The 22,261-nt window shown below is 41.2% G+C and overlaps 1 protein-coding gene across 4 annotated transcripts in view; it reads left to right on the top strand.

The window, feature by feature from the left end:
* Positions 1-22,261, top strand: part of esr2b (estrogen receptor 2b) — a 42,519-nt gene that overhangs the window by 15,528 nt on the left and 4,730 nt on the right. For all 4 annotated transcript variants that reach the window (XM_084914314.1, XM_084914315.1, XM_084914313.1 and 1 more), the window contains 8 exons: positions 4,036-4,550; positions 6,606-6,805; positions 6,911-7,027; positions 7,570-7,926; positions 11,458-11,596; positions 13,871-14,004; positions 18,436-18,619; positions 20,866-21,192. In XM_084914314.1, the coding sequence (XP_084770440.1) occupies positions 4,120-4,550; positions 6,606-6,805; positions 6,911-7,027; positions 7,570-7,926; positions 11,458-11,596; positions 13,871-14,004; positions 18,436-18,619; positions 20,866-21,192 (1,889 nt within the window). In that variant the 5' untranslated portion in view covers positions 4,036-4,119. The remainder of the gene's footprint in view (positions 1-4,035; positions 4,551-6,605; positions 6,806-6,910; positions 7,028-7,569; positions 7,927-11,457; positions 11,597-13,870; positions 14,005-18,435; positions 18,620-20,865; positions 21,193-22,261) is intronic.

Raw genomic sequence — 22,261 nt, 5'->3', positions numbered from 1 at the left:
ATAGCCACGGCACTACTGTACTTTCAGATTCTTTGCTCACCTAGGACTTCATGATGCATGTAGGGCTTGAAAAGTGTTTCCAAATGTACTTAGATGTACTCACTCCCCTTACCTGCCAGCTGTATGTTTCTACTTGTCATTCATGGTGTGTGCGATTGACTGTGCAGAGATACCAGCTGCTGAGCTGTTGATTCTGGCACTGATTAACCAGTGGATGGCTTTGCTGGCATAGTTTGCTGGCACAGTTTTGCAAGCCAAGTGAGGTCAAACAGGCATATCATTTTGTGCTTTTATATTCTGTCTCTGGAACAAATGTTCACAGTTTAATCACACTGCTAATAAATACTGGGTTCGTCTCTTCACCTTCGGCACAGTAAGTAAGCTGTTACATCATTTCACTGGGCTCCACAAACTGTGTGTGTTCGCGCGCGCGCGCGTGTGTGTGTGTGTGTGTGAGAGAGACACATGTTCAGTAAAAGCAGCATGTAACAAAGTCTGTGGGAATATTTAACACATGTCAGTTGTTGGTGTTAGCTAACAAAGCAAAACACCCTGCATTAGTAGTTCAACTGCTACTTAGTAGGGTAATGCGCCTGCCATACCCTACTAAGTAGCAGTTAAACTACTAATGCAGGGTGTTTCGCTTTGAGTTATTATAGTTGTATGTAACCGTTTGGCCTTCTTATTGTGTATTGTGTGATTTTGACAGAGTAGTGCAATCTAAACCAATTACACCACAACGCCTTTTTTTGATAACCACTGTTTTCTTTGCACGCTAACAAGAAAAAACAGAATCTCGTGTTTCTCATGTAAGAGCGTTAGAGTCCCAGTGAGCACTTTACTTCGTTAAAAGTAAAACTTTAGCAGACTAATTTTTTTCACTTTGCCATGAAACATGTGTCTAGTTTTTATCTTTCAAACACAACAATCAGGCACCCAGTGTCTGCTCCAGGTTTGCAGACTAATATTACCAGAGAGCAACGCACTCAGCAGACCAAAGGGGCTGGATCCTCTCTTAGCTTCACTGAGGTGTTGGAACCTTTCTGCTGAGATTCTTGTCCAGATTGACATCACTGAACCACTGAGTTGCTGCAGATTTATCAGTTTAAAATCCATGATGTCCATGAATCTCCCACTACATCTTCTGCCACATTATAAAAGTGCCCTCATGTTGAGATGTTTTGACTGAGATGTCTGAGTACAGTGAACTCAGTGTCAACCTTTGATGCATAGTTTACGCCAATTTTGACCCTGTCATCTGAATGAATTAGACCAGGCAACCTTTTTCCAATCTTCTTCCAATTTTGGTGATCTGTGTGCATTGCAGCCTCAGTTTCCTGTTCTTAGATGATGGGTTTGGTAACCAGCGTGGTCTTCTGCTGCTGTAGCCCATCTGCTTTAAGGTTTCAGATGCAGTGCATTCATTATAGAAATAGTAATGTTGTCTTTTTAGTGTTGTTCATGGTTCTTGTTAGCTATGCATATTCAATATCAGTTGTAGAGTTTTAGGGAAGTGCAGACACAAACATTTTATTTTGGTGAGCTGCACATTTTTAACATCCTTACACTATTTATTACTTTTATTCATTGTTTTCAGTGTGACTATGTAAAGACATTTTGCTGACTACATTAGAAATTTACTTCTTTGAAAACCAATTTTTGTCCTGTATATTCATCCAGGGATGCTATTTTATCTAAAAGCTACAGGGTGTTACTGAAATGATTTGAAATGGTAAATGAAGCTGTGGCATCATCTGTCAGCGTGCTGTGTGAAATCTAAATAAAAACAGAATGCAATGATTTGCATCTCATACACCCATATTTTCTTCACAGTAGAACATTAAATATTTAAACTGAGAAAATGTGACGTTTTAAGAGAACAATTGGCTGATTTAGATTTTGATGGCAACAACACATCAGAATTATTGAGGCAGAGTATCCATATTTTCCATAAAGAAATTAAAATTTGTCTGACCACAGAACAGTTTGCTACTGTTTAATTTCTCGATCCCATTTGGCTTATACTTTGCATGATAGAGCTTTAACCTGCCTTTATTGCTAGCACAGTTCACGGTGTTCTTGGACAGTGACTTCTGGAAGCGTTCCTGAGACCATGGAGTGATTTTTAATGGCGCAACCAGGACTGCAACTGAGGGTCCAAAGTTTACAGGCATCCAATATTGACTTTAAATTTCATTCAAGTCAGTTCAGTTCAATTCTATTCAATACTATTTATAGCGCCAAATCACTGTAACAGTTGCCTTACTTTATATTGTAAGGTAAAGACCCTGCAATAATACAAAAAAACCCCCAAAAACAATGCCAACAATCATATGACCCCATATGAGCAAGGAAAAACTCCCTTTTTACCAGGAAGAAACCTCCAGCAGAACCAGGCTCAGAGAAGCGTCGTTTCTTGCACACAGATTGCACAGTTAAGCTAATTAGTACTAATTAATTGGTATTAACCACTAAATGTGTACCACTAGATGTGTTTCTGGCATCACATTTAAAATTAGCTAATATTTTTTAAGAAACACTAAAACACATTGAAAAACAGCACGTAAGATGTCTGGAGCATGTGCTGAGGATGTCATAAGGAGCGACACGCCCACATAACAAAGAGCAACACCCCCTGAGAAGAGAAAGAAAAGTTGGAGAGTGACTGAGCTGATTGAGCTACTTGTCTTTAGTAGGGACCGGCACAAACAGCAGCAAGAGAACAAGAAGGTTGCAAGTTTCAGCCTTATGTCCAAAGGACTAATGGCTAAAAATGGCTCTTCGTCAAAGAGCGTTGTGAAGAATGTTGACCCCTTTAGTGGATATGTTAATTGGTTAATTGTAGAGTTAAACAGGGTTCTGTGTTAGGACAAGTTCTGTTTACATTACATCCTTCCTATATAGCCTTACCCTGGGCAGTATAATTACAAGGCATAGCATGTATTTTCACTGCTATGTAGATGATACCCAGCTTTATCATTCCACGAAGCCAGATAACACCCTGTCTTAGAGTGATGATGACCCCAATACAGCACTTAGGTCTCAGATTGTTGGCTTACTCGTGTTTTCTAGGATATTTCAAAGTAGTATGGGAGGCAGATCCTTCAGCTATCAAGCCACTCTTCTGTAGAGCAAGCTCCCAGCTTGGATTCAGGAGACAGACACCCTCTCTACTTTTAAGATTAGGCTTTAAGACTTTCCTTTTTGCAAAGCTTATAATTAGGGCTGGATCTGGTGACCCTCAATCCTCCCTTATCCTCCCTGGCTCTCTTTCACAGCATGTTTTTTGTCCTGTTTTCCTCCCCTCACCCCCAAACAGTCACAGCAGATGGCTGCCCCTCCCAGAACCAGGTTGTGTTGGAGGTGTTTTCTTGTTAAAACTGAGTTTTTCCTTCCCACTGTCACCAAAGTGCTTGCTCACAGGGGGCTGGTCTGATTGTTGTAATTTCTCTGTATTATTGTAGAGTACTTATCGTACAATATAAAGCACTTTGAGGCAACTGTGATTTAGTGCTATACAGATTAAGTATTCTTAAGGAATAATTCTAGTGCATTGCTTGTATGCTTCATAGTAATGAGGCTTTGTGTTGCAAACTGGCACATGCATGTTAGGTAAGTGGGCAAGCCACCCTGGTGACAGATCCTTAAAGCAGTTGACAAAATAGATGACTAGTTACTGTCTTGGTCACGCTCGAGTTAGGGAATATTTTTAAAATTGAACCTATTTCTCATCCTTTTTCACCTTGTTAACTGTTGTCTGCCTTTTGCCAAATTAGATGATTATGTCTTGTCAGTTTTGGACCGCAAAACTATAATTTTGATGTCTTCAAACTGGGACTGAGTTAGTGCATTCTGAACATATGGACTTGTTCTAAGATGGTGAACTGAAAAACTCTGAGCTGCATAATTTGAAAAAATAAATTCCTTGTTATAAAAAGAAAATCTGCTATGGTCGAAATTGTAAATATTGGTATTTGCTCAGAATTTGCAGCAGTTAATTATTTTAATATAGTGTTTCTTCCCTCTCTGCTACAGGACCCGGCCATTCGAGAAGATGCTATAGAATATCCACCTGCATCAAATCATTCATTCACAGCATATACAGTATATTCCCCTGACATGACCTCCTCCCCTGCCCTGGATGCCAACCCGTTACCCCTCCTTCAGCTTGAGGAGGTGGACTCCAGTAAAGCCACAGAGAGGGTGAGCTCCCCAGGACTTCTACCTGCTATGTACAGCCCTCCTGTGGGCATGGACAGCCACACCGTCTGCATTCCCTCTCCATACACAGACAGTAACCATGACTATAAACACGGGCACGGACCTTTGACCTTCTACAGCCCCTCCATGCTGAGCTACACCAGGTCACCCATCACTGACAGTCCATCATCTCTGTGTCCTCCCCTCAGCCCCTCAGCCTTTTGGCCTTCTCACACTCACCACAATGTACCTTCACTTACTCTGCACTGCACTCAGCCTCTAGTTTATAATGAACCCAGCCCACATGCACCCTGGTTGGATCCCAAAGTTCACAGTATCAGCCCCAGCAGGTAAGATTACTGACAACATAAGCACTGATGAAAGCTATTCTTGTGTCAGTTAAATTTAGCTTAAGTGGTAGTAACATTCAAAGACCTAGTTTTCATTCTCTTTTACCTATCCTTGTGAGGGTTGAGGGTGGGGGCTGGGGTGTAGGGGGTCACATAGAGACAGACAACAGATCTCTAGAAGCTCTGGCAGACATGTTTTTGGCAAAAGACTTGGCATTATATTGGCTAGCAGCAGCAACCATTAATGAAAGCTACTATTGCGTGCTTTTGGACAAGAGCCAGATCTTTGCTTTAGAAAAAAGCATCTTATTGGTAACTTGCCATACTTTGCACAGGTTTTAGACACTAAGAATAGTATTATTTGCCACACAGATCATGAAACAAATTTTAATATTAGCCAAAGATAAGTAAACATAAAATTCCATGTAAAAAAGCAATTGCCCCCTTAACCTCTCAACTGGTTGTGCCACCCTTGGCGGGAAGAACTGCAATTAAGCATTTGCAATAACCAGACCCGAGCTCTTCCACGGCATGCATTTTTCATTTCTCTTTGATATTTGGGCTGATTGGGACCCGATGAATATAAAAACAAAGAATACCAGATTTTTTTTTTTATCTGATTTTTGTTTCTAAGAAAAATGAGAGCCACAAATGAGGATATTCGTTTAAAATTTCGATAGAACAGTAGCAGTATAATGTCCTCGTAAGTGGATATCAGACCCTTGCAGAGCAAAATTGAATATTTTGGTCAAAATAACCGAAAATGTGATGTCCACATATGTGGACGCCAGGTCCTAGGACGTTAAAACCCATGGATGCCATTTTTGGCCAGCCTCTTTTTTGATGCTGAATCATGAAAACTAGCCTTAAGTGAGACAAATAAGGACTGCAGTTCTGGGTTGCTTTGTGAACTACTGGATGACTCGTCTGTGCATTTTTTAGGTAATTTTGGTAGGCCAGCCATATCTGGACCACCATTACAAGTTCTCTCAATTTGTGGATAATGGGTCTCATTGTGGTTCTCTGGAGTCCCAAAGTCCTAGAAATGGCTTTGTAACTTTTTTATAGTGATAGATGGGACTTTGTTTTCCATTCATTACTTTTACATAGGGCTAGGGAGGTTTGGTTAGATTTATTCCCTCAATAAATGAAATTGCCATTTAAAAACCATTTTTTGTAGCTTATATTTGTCTAATATTAGACAAAGATAACTGAATAATGTGAAACATGCAAGTGTGACAAATATCCAAAAAAGTGGCAATACTTTTCACATTTTCTGCATCACACAACTTCTAGCTGATTTTGAATCAGATCTCTAATCTCTTCTCCAGATCAGGTCATGTGTTTGGCCAAGTTACCGCGGCTAAAAGCGAGCCACCTCTGTGACGGTGACAAATCTGAATTAACATAACTCGGGAACTAATTTAACCTCCTTTGTTGTACAGCCCTCAGAAAGGGGGAACCCAAACAAGACTAATCTAGTGCCACCATTAAAAAAAAAAGATTTCACAGATCATAATTGTTCTATATGTAACTAAAGTTCATTGCTCTTGTAACCACAGCCAGTTAGATGCCTGCTATGGACACCAAATAAGAACAGAAAAACGAGCTCCTGTGGGTCGTCGTCCCTTCCTGTCTGCACAGAAGGGTGGCTGTTACAAATGTGCAGAATATGTTACACTTGGTTGTGTAGTAATTCATTGTATGTTAGTATTCTAGTAAATTCTGATACCAGTGTTTAAAATAGCAATTAAGCTAAAAGATGATAGCAATATTTTTTTATTAATTATAAAATTAATTTCTGTTTCTTTTGTGTCATCAGTTCTCCTCTATATTTGGTGATTAATGTGAGCAGTTAAGGGTTATGATGGCACTCATCGTGTTGCAGCGATAAATACTATCTGTGATGCGATTTTTCCAGTTGACTTAAATGCTGTTATGGAGACATTTTCAGCAACACAGTACCTGTTGGACAGCTAATGACGGGTGAATGACGGGCTAAAATTTCTAATGTCAAGCTGTCCCTTTCAACGATTCTTCGCTTCCCCTCTGCAGCTCCATCATCAGCTGTAACAAGCTGCTGGGAAAGAAATCTGAAGAAGGAGCGGAAGGAGTGAAATCCTCATCGTGCTCATCTGCGCTAGGGAAAGCCGACATGCACTTCTGCGCCGTGTGCCACGACTACGCCTCCGGTTATCACTACGGTGTGTGGTCCTGCGAGGGCTGCAAGGCTTTTTTCAAGAGAAGCATCCAAGGTATGACCTTTTTACTTTATATTTACTCACAATTTTTCTTCTCATCAGCTGCAATAATCCATTACTGTGTCTGTTTACTGTGTCATTACTTTCTCCTTTTATTAGGACACAATGATTACATTTGCCCTGCCACAAATCAGTGCACTATTGACAAGAACCGACGTAAAAGCTGCCAAGCCTGCCGGCTACGTAAATGCTATGAAGTGGGCATGATGAAGTGCGGTGGGTTTTTACTCATCTTCATTAGATTTGGGATATTTCATGATTTCATGTCTTACAGCAGAGCTAAAATTGAGTCAGTTAATAGGTCTGTGAGCTCATTAGACCTTTTGAGTTTCCTTGAAAAGCACTCAGGACAAGTCTTCCTTCCACTGGCTGTAAGAATCATCTAAATACTTTTAATTATTTCTGTGACAGATGCAAATAGGTAACAGTGTTTCTTTGGGCCTTAAGTGTTTCTTATGATCAGCACATTCCATTCTGTTGCCTGCTCTGTGATTCTGGGCTAACCTTGGTGTGTTAAACTGCAGCTGGGATTGCTCTTTGACATATGAAGCATTGTGTTTATAAATGCCTTTGCTCTTCTTATCAGTAGACTGGTCGTAGTGTCTGCTAATGCTCAGATAGATCCATTTTTTTTTGTTCTTATTAGATTGTTAAAAACATATATTTCCTTCTATTGCATAAAGCACAAGCTTTTTCTCACACAAAGTGTAAAGGAGCTGCAGGTAATTCGGCAACTGTCTGTTGTCTTCATTCACCAGGGGTGAGGCGTGAACGTTGTGGCTTTCGTGGTGCCCGACACCGTCGCGGTGGACCCCAGCCTCGGGATACGACAGGTCAGAGTTTGGTAAGGGTTGGACTGGGTTCTCGGGGTCAACGGCATCTTCACCTGGGGACACCTGGGGACACCTCTGTCCACACTCACACAAATCACACGCATCACTCAACCATGAGCCCAGAGGAGTTCATTTCCCGAATCATGGAGGCAGAGCCGCCAGAGATCTACCTCATGGAGGACCTGAAAAAGCCGTTCACTGAGACCAGCATGATGATGACCCTCACCAACCTGGCAGACAAGGAACTGGTTCTCATGATCAGCTGGGCCAAGAAGATCCCTGGTAAGATCCAAGCTACTCAGTTCAGTCTGTATGTAACTCTTTCACACAAGTACTGCTAAGTAAATGTTTTTGTTTTCTTAAATTCTACTCAGTCATACATTTTTTCTTTTTTGTTACAAAGAATTTTGTGTTAAAAAATGTTCTACATTCTTTATTTTGCAATATTGTAAGATTCAATTGCCATTCTGAAATTGTCAGTAGTGATCTTTTGCAATATGGAGATTATTATCGTGTGTTTGGGGTGGCTGTAGCTCAGGTGGAAGGTAGTAGAAGGTTGACCCACCAACCTTCTACTACCAGAAGGTTGATGGGTCAATCCCAGTCTGCTCCAGCCTGCATGTCTATTCTCGTGTTGATTGTGCGAATCTTAGATAGAAAGCACTTATTTGTGTAGAGTGCTCAGATAGCGTAGAAAAGCTGTCTATAAGAACCAGTCCATTTACCATTTGTTCTCAAATATGGGAATTTGTAGGACTGCATGATGTTTTTTCACATTTTAACTAGCCAATAATAAGACAGCTGTAATCCAAATTACAGGTCATGATTCATTTTGATGGTAAGAAACGCCACTGAAAATACCAGCCTTTTATCTTAATGAGTTTTTGAAATATTCATGTTTAAACATTTCCTCAAATTTGAAAGTTAAAAAAAATGGTGAAAGTGGATCTATATTCATTGGCAGATACATGGACCGTATTTCAAAAATTATACATCCTGAAAAATGTTCGATATGTAAAACTGTCAAGAACCGTAGTTCTAGCACGCAAGCTGGACCTAGAAGCAAGCACAATACGCCGGGATGCACGCAGAATAACTTTTATTTCTCAAACTAAGGGTGTCCCGGAATGATCAAAGGAAAACACGCAGTGTTAATATTAGAACCAAAGGACCGGGAGATAACAACTCGGGAACGCCATGATCGGGACCGTGGGAGGCTGCAACAGAGAAGGGAAGAGAGTTACTGCGGAGCAGGGAGATAAGCAGCATACAGCATACAACGGGGTAGAGCTATTTATCTTACAATCAGGGCTGGGCCGTGGGAACTGGAGGGAGGGGTGAGGGTCCGCGGGAGAGGGCTCCAGGAAGGCGGAGGAGATGATGACCGGTGGCTAATCTGAACTCCAGGCGCGCAGGACAGGCAGGTGTACGCTCAAACATGGCGAACAATAAACTTGGGCACACAGTAGAAGAATAAACACAGTTCAAAAGAAACCAGAGATTCCACATCCACCTTCACGTGAGGGCCAAGTTACCGCTGAATGGTGACTAACGGACGGGCATGGAGCAGCCAGCCGTGCGGGGTTAAATAGTCCTCCTGACGATCGCCTGGAATGGGATGCAGGTGTGGAGACGACAGCCACACCCGTAGGCGTGGGCATCCCATCCGCTCCTCAGGCACCAGGCCGCGGACCATGACAAAAACAAAACATTTCACAGAAATCACTCCATGTGTCCAAACTTTGGACCACAAAAGTTTTTACGCAAATCAGAGATGTTTGAGCAGAAGGTCCAGGTTGATTTAAGATGGAATGAAATTTAAAACCAGCAGTTTGCCACAATTTGTCACTGAAGTAAGCAAGCAGAAAGGGGTCAGGAAGATAAGACTTGAGCAAGGCTTTAGAAGAGCAGCTTCTCTTTGTAGGAAACCATCTCTCTGTCAATCAGGCCTTTATTCTAAAGCATGGTAAAAGGCACAGGAAAGTTTTCTTGAGCTTTATAAAAACTAAACAACATATTATGACATGAAGATACTTCAGTCCAGTGTCAGAAACAGAACATTTTTTGAGCAAAACTCTAAGCCAAGGATGTAAAACCCACATATAGGCCACTTCTGGGCCTAGAGTTTTCATTAATTCATAGAAAATGTCCTTGTACTTCAGTGGCAGTGGGCAGTGGGGTATTCATCAATAGAAAAGTTCTAAATCTATCCACTCATTCACATTTTCTAAAGCTGTCAAGTGGGCCAGATTGGAGTCTTTGCCAGTGCAATTCCAGCCCCCAGGCCTTATGTTTGCCACCCCTGCTCTAAGCACTGCCTGTTAAACACCAGGCACTCCTCATCATCTGCTAATACCATCCCTGCAGTGAAACATGATAGTAGTGAGGCTGCTTCACAGTGGCAGGTACAGCAAGACTTCTCAGAGCATTAAGTAGAAAGCAGTTACCTGGACAGAAGCGCCTTAAATAAAAGGAGATCCATATGACAGTAAGCCAACGTACACGCAGCCAAGCTAGCCTCGAGTAAAAAGTTTTACTGTTCTTCAGTAGCTTAGTTAAAGCAACCACGTAATCCACACAGAATAGCTACAGACACACCTGAAGACAATACTATGCACTTCATATCCAGTCAGACAGTGATCCAAAGGAACAATCAATGGGCAAATCTAGTTGTAGAAACTTACCCAAGAGGCCTCAAAGGGACTTCTACCAAGAATCCAAATACTGGTAAATGACATATTTCATTTTCTCATATTTAATAAACCTTTTTAAAATTGAATTACTGAAAAGAAGTTAGAGGTCCAAATATTTTTTAAAAGCAAATAGTGAAAAAAAAGCCAGATGAGTGCAAATAAATGTAGCAGCCTCATGTGATGTTAGTATCAGTGTTGGTTCCTTCCATAAAGTTGCTTTTCATGATTGATCCTGTTTTTCTTTTGCACTAAAGGATTAAATCAAGTTTAATGAATGGTGGTGAAATGTGAGCTGTAATCATTCAGACATAAATAAAACAGGAAGGCTGTCAGTGTCATGTGACTCTCTGGTGTCACCTGTGTTAGCTGACCCACTTTTGAGGCCAGATTCAATCAAAGAATCCCGATGAAAGTAGCTCCGTCTGTTGACATGTTTGGCACTGAGGCACTGGTTGTGCAACAGTCTGTTACAAAGTTACAGATGTCCTGCACCACCCCTGTACATTTCTCTCTGTTTCTGGGTAGAGATGTATGTAGTCATACAACAGAAAGAAGTTCCTTGCAACAGTGTCTATATCAACGGTCAGGGAGCCCTGATAGATTGGTTGGCTAAGCCACATTACCAGATGGCCACAAAATCTTCCAAGCAGTGAGTGTTTCTGGTCTAATTCCAGGCTGGCCTGAACCCTTTACTACTCTTTCACCATATTTCCTGTCTTGTAGAACATCATGTTGCACTGGATATGGCAGTGAGCCAATGAAACACAGGAGTGATGAAGAAATGATTCCCCCGATGAATCATTGTTATATAGAACATTTATGATCAGTTTAATGTTATTTCACATAAAAACAAAGCTGCTTTTCTTTCAAACACAAAGACATCTCAAAGTGACCCCATACTGCAGTAATGTATACTATTATTAGTCTGCACAGACATGTAATCAAGCTCTAACTTGACTGGTGGATCTGGGCGTAAAGTGGAAGTGTGTAAGGGTGGTAATAAGTGCTGATTCCAATTGTGCAATTTGGGATACATTAGGGTTTGGTGCTCATAATTCCATGAAGGCAGAATGTGGGTGGTTTCCAAGTGTAAAGAGGCCTTTTTTTCTCCTCTCCTCAGGCTTTGTAGAGTTGAGTCTAACAGACCAAATCCACCTGCTGAAGTGCTGCTGGTTGGAGATCCTCATGCTGGGCTTGATGTGGAGGTCGGTGGATCATCCTGGAAAACTAATCTTCTCTCCAGATGTCAAACTCAGCAGGTGAGAGGGATTAGCACTTATTGCATTAAAACTAGTGTGATCCCATTGCACTGAAAATCTTTTATGAAGTTGGTCATCAGCTAACGTTTAGCAGGTTTACAGAGCGACAAATACTTGTTTCTGCTATTCCACAGAGACTTTAGCTTACAGAGAGTGTTTGCTCAAATACCCACACAGCTTCTGTTTCTGTGTTTCTTCCTGATATATGTCATAATACTCTCAGTTTAAATCTTTTTGAGATGTTCTTAAGTTCTTTTGTTGTCTCACCCACATAAAAGAATGTAAAAAGGTAAAATATGTCTGAATAAGAAATATCTGCAACTGCCACAACATTATTGCTGGTTTGAGCTCCCCAGGTTTTTTCACTATGATGACAAATTGACATCACACGATAAAATAGGTCATCCACAACACACATACACATCACTAACATTTGTTCCAGATTTATCTGAGATTTCTCTGGACTGCCAACGCAGTCTTTTATCTCCTGCTGTTCCCTTCCACACCGACCTTCAAATTTGTCCAGAGAACTGTTGTGTGTATCTGCCAATGCTGAATAGCCTTTGTATTCGTAGTAAACACACTGTAATTGGGCAGCGGGGATATCCTAATGGCTAAACCTGGAGACAGGTTTTCAACAGTGTTCTCAGCATGGCGAATCTTATATGAGGCTCTTTAAGTTTCTCAACAATACCTACTGTTGCTGTGAACTGCATGCCACTTTGCAACCCATCACCGACCCAGCTATACCTCCCACGCTGTGTCTGATCCACTCATGTCACTGGTGTGCTGGGATCTAGCTGCTTCTCTCCCTTCCCAGATTTTCACTTTCACACAAAGTACATGCACCAAAATCCAGTGAGCGGGTTGACCACATTCATGGTGCCTACAGGATACAAATAATTGCATTTCTGAAGAATTTCTCCTTGATGCAGATGTCAAACAAACTGGCACATACATTTCTGCTGTGGACACGGACCTTGTGCAACATTCAGAACTTGTTAGATTATAAACTGGGGTGGGTTAGGGGGTTAGGGAAAGTTCATCATATTTTTTGCTAAATTGCAGAAATTCTCAAAAGACAAAAATAGACTTCAGACTTTAGTTTTTTAAAGTTGATAATGCAGCAGAGCCACTAAGTTCTGATAACTTGTACATTTTTGACTCCATCATATGGAGGCCATCATATTTCAGACTGCATGCTGTAGATCAGTGCTATAAAATGTTTCATCTCTTATTTAGTCTCACAGGACTTTACTAATTGCTGTTTACCCTGAGTTTTCCCCCTTTGTCCCACTTTCTTGTGTATGTAATTCCCTTATTTTTGTTAAGGACTTTGAAGCAGTATGTAGTCAGACAGCTAAATGCTACATTTTTTGTGAAAAAGGCCAATGCAGAAGGAGCTGAAGGTAGGAGCAAATTTATATGAGGGAAATGGTGGGTTGAGTTCAGTGTTTGACCTTTCTTTCTTCACTGCCACGGAAACTATCACTATAGGCTTAGGCTAGCCTTGATGTGTTTTCATAACACGGCCTTATTTTTCTCTGTAAGGTTCCTGTCAGCCTTTCTCCTTGGAAAGATGAGGATAACATCCTGGATGCAAATCCATCCACTGGCCCATTGAGTCATTTTCTAATTTATTTTGTCTTATCAAGTCTTTCTGCTTTTCTGACCTCTTTCTGCTCTCTCTTACACATTCATCAGTATTTGGCTTGAATTTCTTCATGGATGGTTGCTAATATGTGGATTACCAATAGGAAGTTGTTAGCTGATGAGGTTTTAATACCCAATTTTGCCATTCATGACTATAGTTTGTTTTATTATGTCAAAAGGTAAAGCTCTGTTCTGGAACCTCTAAGCCCTTTCTGATTTACGACACTGAGTAAGTCATATATAGCAGGGAATGGAAGAAGTGGGTTGCAAAGTAGGTTGCAGGGCACAACTGCCAGCAGGCTAAAATGTCTTAAAATGTACCACTAGCACTTGTGTGCTGACACTGCAATCCTCTGGTTCATCAAAATTGCAGCTGAAATTGATTTTTTTTTTAAAGTTTCCATCATATTATTATGGTTTTCAGGCACCATAATAAACTTTTTTAGCCTACAAGAGTTGATATAAATGGGACGCACAAAGGGACGCACAAAGTAATAGAAATTTCTTTCAGCATGTTCAGTTTATCTTGGTTCTCGTTGCTGCCTCTTTCCCGTTTCTTATCTTTTTGTTCACTCCACTCCATCTTGTTTTTCTTCACTTCTTCTCTTTCTGTCTGTTTAGGGAGGAGGGACAGTGTGTGGAGGGCATCATGGAGATTTTCGACATGCTGCTGGCAGCCACCTCTCGGTTCCGCGAGCTGAAGCTGCAGAGAGAGGAGTACGTCTGCCTGAAGGCCATGATCCTCCTCAACTCCAGTGAGTGTTACTGACGCAGATAAAACCACAGGATGGGGAAGAATTTTGCAATGAGGTTTCAATAAGCAAATACGCTGTTCCACCTCATCCAATCAGTGCGCCATTTGTGGTGTTTTTGGTTTTTTGTTCTTTTTAGTTCTGACATAATCCCTCACACATGTGGACACACACACACTTTTGGGGTACTCATACTTTAAGTAAAGGTTTTTTAGTGAGTATAAAAGTACCAAACTAAAGACTACACATGTCAGTATCTGTTTAAAGTGTGCTTCTTAACTTACACCCTTTGACTGTCAAAGCAATACTCTCTAGTACCCATCAGACCCAGTTATTATTAAAGAAACATAAATCATAGTTATTTTCCTGCTATGATTTTCGTTTCTGCACTACTCCTTGAAATGGCTTATTTGCAGTCTTGATGATGCAGTCTTGTGCTTCTAATTTTCCATTCATCCATCCTTTTTCTTCTGATTATCTGTGGCTGGGTTGTAGGAGCAGGAGCCTGAGCAGAGAGGCCCAGACTTCCCTCTCCCCAGCCCCCTCCTCCAGCTTATCCAGGGCAATCCCGAGGCATTCCCAAGCCAGGAACAACACGTTCAGTTCAGTGTCCAGATTTCTAGATTACGAAATAATTTATTAGTTTGTTTATTTATTTATTTTGGTCATGGGAGAAGAGTACACTCACAGTCCTCTGAAGTTTCCTAGCATTTCATTTGGGTAAGGTTTATAGAAATTTCCCAACGTCTCGTACAATAAATAACCCCCTTAAAGCGTTGTAGAGCAGAGTTACACTACACCAGTCCTTGATGTGGCTTTTAAAATCAACATGACGGTGACCGTCCCACAGAAGTTGCATCGGCAGATGTTATTTGAAGAAGGTTTGACATGAAGTGACCTGTGAATTTGGACCTTATTGCAGGGCGGCTTTCGTTTTTTCACCTTTAATGTTTTTCCAGTGGTCACAGTGTCCTCTCAGTACTCTACAAACCACCTCAACAGACGCTGCAGGCAGGTTCCATCAAGGTGACCGACCTCTCCACATGTTTAACCCTTGTATGGTGTTCGGGTCTGTGAGACCCGTTTTCAGTTTTTTTTAAAAGAAAAATTAAACAATTAATTATTTTTTTCAACCTGAAATTCATTGGCTTTGGCTTATTTTCTGTGAAGAACATAAATCCGAACTAATTTTCAATGACCTCATACTGTACTTCCCCCCCACGCATTTACATTACATACAAGGTGTTCGGGTCCACTGGACCCAGGTCTAATAAAAGTGTTGAAAGTGTAGGTCCTGTGTTCCCACACTCTGTCTTCCTCCTTTCTGGTGCTGCTGATAGTGTTTTCTTCCCCTCCTGCTCCCGCACAAAGTTGCAACATTGTTGAAAATTCAACTATCAACACTGTCTGCTCTTACATTCCCACACATTTTACCCTCTTTCTTGAGGGATCCAAATTTTATTTTCTCATACCCTGTCCCACCTGCAAATTAGGGGCATAATACTATAAATAAGACTTTGCCAATATGGTTCCTTATCACAACTGATCAAGATGGCAAAAGATTATCTGCTGCGAGGGCCATCCAATTGATTTTGGAAGAGAGAGGGGCTTCGGATGATGTTGACAAAGAGGTTTCAGAATATTTCACATTTCTGAAAATTCAGAGTCTGACAGTGACTTTGAAGAAGAGGATGAGGTTGAGCACCGTTTAGTAACAAAACGAAGACGAGTACCCCATCTGTAGCCAGCTCCAGGACCAGAACAAGCCCACCAGACAGCAAGTGAAGAAATATGGATGTCAATAACTGGTGAAATTGGATGGTCTTCTTGCCCAAGAAATGAGCCACCCTGCAGAGCTGTTACTGTGATAAGCCAGGGCCAACACGGCTGACAGTTACTCATTTGCAGGACATCAAGTCTTCATTTGAGCTTTTCATCCCAGATTCCTTCCAGAAAATTATTCTGGATTGCAGTAATCTAGAAGGAAGGTGTGTTTTTGGAGAGAGGTGGAAGGAGATGGACCAAATTCATCTAAGAACCCCAAAGGCCTACTTTGGGGTTCTTATCCTTGCAGGAGTTTTCAGGTCCAAAGGGGAATCCACAGAATCCCTGTGGGATGCAGAAACCGGCAAGAACCTTTCCGTGCATCAATGTCTCTGGAAAACTTCCACAAAATTTCCGGGATTATCCGTTTTGATAACTGAGATGACAGACCAGCTCGACGGCAGAGAGACAAGCTAGCTGCCATCAGGACAGTGTGGGATAAGTGTGTGCACCACCTCCCCCTGTTTTACAACCCTGGGCCTAATGTCACCATTGATGAGCAGCTGATCCCATTTAGTTGTGAAACATATTGCTTCACGTGTAAATGTGTTGTGTCTTTCCACTCACTCCACTTGATTATAACTGATTTATTTTTTTATAACATTTTATAAAAAACAAAACAAAACGAGAAGCACATTAATTCATAAATTGAATTCATAAATGTGATCTAACAAAGGTAAAGGGAAAAAATTAACCATGTTTGCTGTTCATATGGCTTGTAATTGGGATGAAGTAAACATGTGTTGAGTAATTTAACATAAAATTGTTTGATAGTGTTAATTTGCAAAGCCAAAACTCTAGCGGGTCCACCAGACCCATGAACACTGGCTGAGTAACAAAAATATGAACACCACACAAGGGTTAACAAAGTTTCCTCCCTCACGCACACATAAGATCCTCTGCCAGACTATGTTCTCTCTTTTAACTCTGCTCCACTGCAGCTGGAGTAAAAAAAAGGGCAAATTGTGCGAGAAGCAAAAGCAAGTCTGAAAAGTCAAGGAAAAGAAGGAGTCGAGAAGATTAATGAATCTTGACAGATGGAAAGTTGTAACTGAGCTGCTCCATCCATCCTTTGTCCTGGTGGTGGGCGGACACTAGTTGATCTACAACTCCTTCTCTCTTCCATCCTCTAGTTTTTCATCAAGAGCGTCCATCATGATGTCATTCGGGCTCTTTGATGAGCCAGATGGCCTGACTGAAGAAACTGTACGAACTCATAAATGTCACAGCTTAGGTTAAATTGGTTACAGAGTCCTGAATCAGGATGTAGAATGTCATGCAACAATTTATACCAAAGAACACCAGGTGACGTGTTTTATTCAAAGATGAGATAATGAGTGGATTATTACCAGGCTATTATTAATCTTGGAATGTTTTGTCAGTGTCAGTCTATCACTGTTGTCGAAACCATGTTTTCAGTTGCGATGGCTGGATCTAATTTAAGCTTTATTATTATTTCCCTGCAAGTCAAGAAGTTTGTACACTCACAGATTCCATGGTTCAGGTGTGTGTGTGCATATATGCTTGAATATAATCAGGGAAATGATATGTATAGATTATTAAGTAAGATGTGGTGTTTTTTAAGTGCATTAATTCTGGTACGCATAATGATGGGCAAGGCAACAGAAGGTATGCTTAAAAAGAACATGTTAAATGGCTGATTGCAAAGAAATGATCTCACAGGCCGAGTACTAGTCCTGGAGTAAAGATGAGTTGAGGGTTCACCAGTATGTGAAAGACAGTGTAGATAAATAACTAACAAGATCAAAGAATTACTATATTCAGTATATCCAAATCACAACATCAACAGTCACCTCAAGGTTCTTTATATTGTAAGGTAAAGATCCTACTTTACTGCAGAGAAATCCCCAACAATCACATGGCCCCCTACGAGCGAGCACTTGGTGACAGTGGGAAGGAAAAACTCTCTTTTAGCAGGAAGAAACTTCCAGCAGAACCAGGCTCAGGGGGCTCAGGCTTGGGGTGGCCATCTGCCGCCACAAATTGGGCATGAAGCAGGGAAACAATGCAAAGACACACTATGGATGAGAGCCAGAGTTCATTAATATTGATTATATGCAAAGAGGTGAGGATAATATATATAGTATCAATAGGATTCAGACAGTACAGATCAGTTTTTACAAACGGGTTAGTGCTGAATGCTGAATGAACATTATCCTTGGTATAATTGTGACAGTACATGTACTCACTCAAGAAAGCTAAGATATTCAGTACTGGACATCTTGCAATCCAGACCAGTGACCCAGTTAAAACATTTGTTGCATTAAGAAATGGGAAATATGATGAGTTGCACACTTTTGCAGTGTTGTTGTAATGCAATGACAGAAATATGTTGCTGTCCCAGCAATTTTAAATATATTGCTGTTGTCAAATTCAAACTTGCCACATCTGATTTCTCAGTTTTAACCTATTCATATGTTTTCTCTATAAGTATATAGAGTATAAATGATGTGTATGTTATTGAATTCTGCTTCTATTTACGTCTCAAACAGCATCTAAACTTTTATGGTCGTGTGTAACTAATGGGCACGTGTTTAAAAAAGGATCAGTGGTCTCAGTAATGACACGTAGCTGTGCTGTTTTTCACAGGTCTGTGCACGAGCTCCCCGCAGACTCCAGAAGAGCTGGAAAGCAGAAACAAACTGCTGCATCTCCTGGATTCTGTGATCGATGCGCTGGTCTGGGCCATCTCCAAACTGGGCCTATCCACCCAGCAGCAGACTCTGCGCCTTGGCCATCTCACCATGCTGCTCTCCCACATCCGGCACGTCAGGTACACACAGAACGGAGGGAGTATTATGTCTGATTTCTTCACATGCTCACAGTAATGCTCAGCAAGCATGTGCACAAACACATATTTTTGCATGAAATTAAGTAAAAAGACTTACTAACTTTTCCAATCAAGTGTTCACCACAGACACTTCACAGTGTTTGTGAAGCAAGTCTCTTAAATTTAATAATAACAAAATAAGGTCTGTTTTATATTGGTTTATTTTTGTTTTTACATCTCAGACATACCAGGTTCAGTTTATCCCCCCAGAAGTGCTATATGCAGAATTTAATAAAGATGACTGGCATTAATATCTCAGCTACATTAAACCACAAGTAGGCGTGTGCTAATAAAATAGAGGATCATTTACAGAGAATACACGGCTAAAATGAAGAAATGTCTGCATGCATTGTGCACACTGGAACTTTTTTTTTTCTCATGTTCGGTGATAATAACTTTAACAGTAGACTGAAAGCTTCTGCAAAATCCTGCATTTGTTGCATTGATGTTTTGTGTTTGCCTGTAACATCTCATTTTCTACACAAACTTTAATGTAAATATTCATCACAGCCATGGATTTAGAGACAGAACAAATATTTGACAAGCTCAAAGGACACAATTATTAAAGACGATACACCAGCCAGGCATAACATTATGACCACCTGCTTAATATTGTGTTGGTCCCCTTTTTGCTGCCAAAACAGCCCTGACCCGTCTAGGCATGGGCTCCACTAGACCACTGAAGGTGTCCTGTGGTATCTAACACCAAGATGCTAGAAATAGATCCTTTAAGTCCTCTAAGAGCAGCGGTCCCCAACCTTTTTTGCGCCACGGACCGGTTTATGTCCGACAATATTTTCACGGACCGGCCTTTAAGGTGTCGCGGATAAATACAACAAAGTAAAACCAGTACCGGTACCAAAAAAAAAGGTGATTTATTCATAAGACACAGGAAAAGACCCAGGGAAACAGAGTTAACGATAAAAACCTTGAAAACCATAAATTTCACACCCGAGCCTCAACTCTTGTGGTCCTGTACCAAACGACTCATGGACCGGTACCGGTCCACGGCCCGAGGGCTGGGGACCGCTGCTCTAAGATGTGAGGTGGGGTCTCGGTGGATCAGATCTGTTTGTCCAGCAGATCCCACAAATGCTTGATTGGATTGAGATCTGGGAAAGTCAACACCTCAAACTAAATGTTGTGCTCCTCAAACTATTCCTGTACTATTTTTTGCCTTGTGGCCGAGCGCATTATCCTGCTGAAAAAGGCCACAGCTATCAGGGAATACCGTTACCATGAAAGGGTGTGCTTGGTCTGCAGCAATGCTTAGGTAGGTGGTACATGTCAAAGTAGCATCCACATGGATGGCAAAACCCAAGGTTTCCCACATTGCCCAAAAGCATCAAACTGCCACTCGGACTTGCCTTCTTCTCAGTGCATCCACGGTCCATGGTCCACTTCTGATGCTCACATTCCCACTGTTGGTGCTTTTGGGTGTTGACAGGGATCAGCATGGGCACCCTGACTGGTCTGCAGTTATTCTGTCCCATACCTATCAAATTGTGATACACTGTGTATTCTGACACCTTTCAATCCGAACCAGCTTGAACCTTTTGTAGAGTTTGAGTTACAGCAGCTCATCTGTTGGGTCGGACCACGCAGACCAGTCTTCACTCCCCACTTGCAGTTAGCCTTGGTTGCCAGTGACCCTGGCTGGTTCACTACTGTTCCTTCCTTGGACCACTTTTGATAGATACTGACCACTGCAGACCGGGAATATCCCACAAGAGCTGCAGTATTAGAGATGCTCCAACCGAGTCAACCTTGTCAAATTTTCTGAAATCCTCAGACTTGCACATTTTTCCTGCTAACCCTAACCCTCTAACACATCAGCTCTGATGACTAAATGTTCACTTGCTCTCTGATATATACCACTCACTAACATGTGGCATGATGAAGAGCTCATGCTGATGCTGATGGACATTAATTTCAAAGACTCTAAATAGGTTTGTGATTTGTAAGAACAGAATAATTATGTACTATTCGTTTACATTAGACTTGAATAGTTTGTAAAACCAGACAAGACAAGTTTGTAATGCTGTGCTGTCAGCAGAGATACATCAGGTTTCATTTGAGATATTAACAGTCTAACTGCTTTTCATTTCTTTGAGCGATCTGGTCCTTAGTTGTTTAATTCCCTTTCTTCTTTTCTTTTGGGCTCATGGTCACGTTCCCTCTCATTACAGTAACAAAGGCATCGACCACCTGTCCTCCATGAAGAGGAAGAATGCGGTGCTGGTGTACGACCTCCTCCTGGAGATGCTGGATGCCAACACAGCCAGCAGCAGCAGTCAAACATCATCATCCTCGCCTGGCTCTGACACTTACTCTGAACAGCAACAGTTCCCCCCACCGCCGTCTGACCTGCAGCCAGGCCCGGACCAGATGGCTACAGCTGCTGACAATACCACTGTGCCTCCAGCGGAAGTCCCGGTCCTGGACGGACATCTGCACACCCTTCAGTCTACATCTCCATCACAGAATTTAGCGGGGTCTCACTTGGACAGCAACGAGTAAGTTCTGTTACTGCACTTAAAGCAGACGTGTTAAGTTTATAAACAAAGAAAGGTGATGGAACAGAGGATAAGAAGGGAGGATAAACTGAAGAAAAAAGGAAAAAACAAAACAATGTAGGTAGAAGCTACTGGCAGGGGGATGGTGGATGAGTAGAAGACAAGAAAAAGGGAGGATAGGAGGCAAATGAGAAGAAAAGGAAGGTAGATGAGGAAAAAGGTAAAAGTCAAGAAAGAGATAGAAACTTTTATGAAGGAAGACAGAAAGGAAAAAATGCAGCAATAAAGGAAAGAAGCACAGTAATGATGGACAGAAGGAAAAAGAAAAATTAAAGGCAAGTCAGCTTGACCCACAAGTGTTACACAAAAGCCTACAAGTTATAATGACAATCCAAAAAGACATGCATATATCATCAAGTAAGTACAAAATAACATTACAGAACAGTTACAGAACAAGAAAATGTACAAAAAACATCTCAGTTATAATGAGGTACTCTCTGATTGCTGCCTCAGTTTTTAATGTGTCTATGTGGCCATTAACAACTTTCATAATTTAAATGATTGTTTTTCATCAGGAAGTAGCCAGTGTTTCTTAGTATGTTTGGTTTAACTGGAGGGAACTCATAATAAATGATCATCATCATAATAATAATTATTATAGGTGTAATAACAATCTGCATGTTGTCTGCATAGTTGTGGTAAAATACCCAGCCTCATTTCTTCATGTTTTGATTCCAAGGAGCTTGAGTTTCTTGTTATTTCTTAAATTTGTCTCAAGCAAAAGTTCTTCAGGTTTTCTGAAGGTCTTTCTTTGGCTGCTTCTTCTCACATTTTCAATTCTGTCCTTGAACTTGACTATTCCAGAGCAATGTTTTTCTGGTTATTAACCCTAAAACACCAATGTGCACTTTTGTAACACTATCACTTTCATGTGGGTTAAAGTCACCCAGCTTTAGTTTTCTCGGGTTAAGCCACTTAGCACTATGAACCTATGAATCTGAGCATTAAAAGCTGTCCTTCTGATCCTCTACTTTGCCCAAAGCATTTGCTTGTCTGCCTTGGAACCTGA

This window comes from Perissodus microlepis, chromosome 19 (assembly GCF_051167445.1).
Source record: "Perissodus microlepis isolate ML-2025 ecotype Zambia chromosome 19, ASM5116744v1, whole genome shotgun sequence".
Classification (NCBI taxonomy): domain Eukaryota; kingdom Metazoa; phylum Chordata; class Actinopteri; order Cichliformes; family Cichlidae; genus Perissodus; species Perissodus microlepis.
This window is presented reverse-complemented; position numbering and strand designations above follow the sequence as displayed.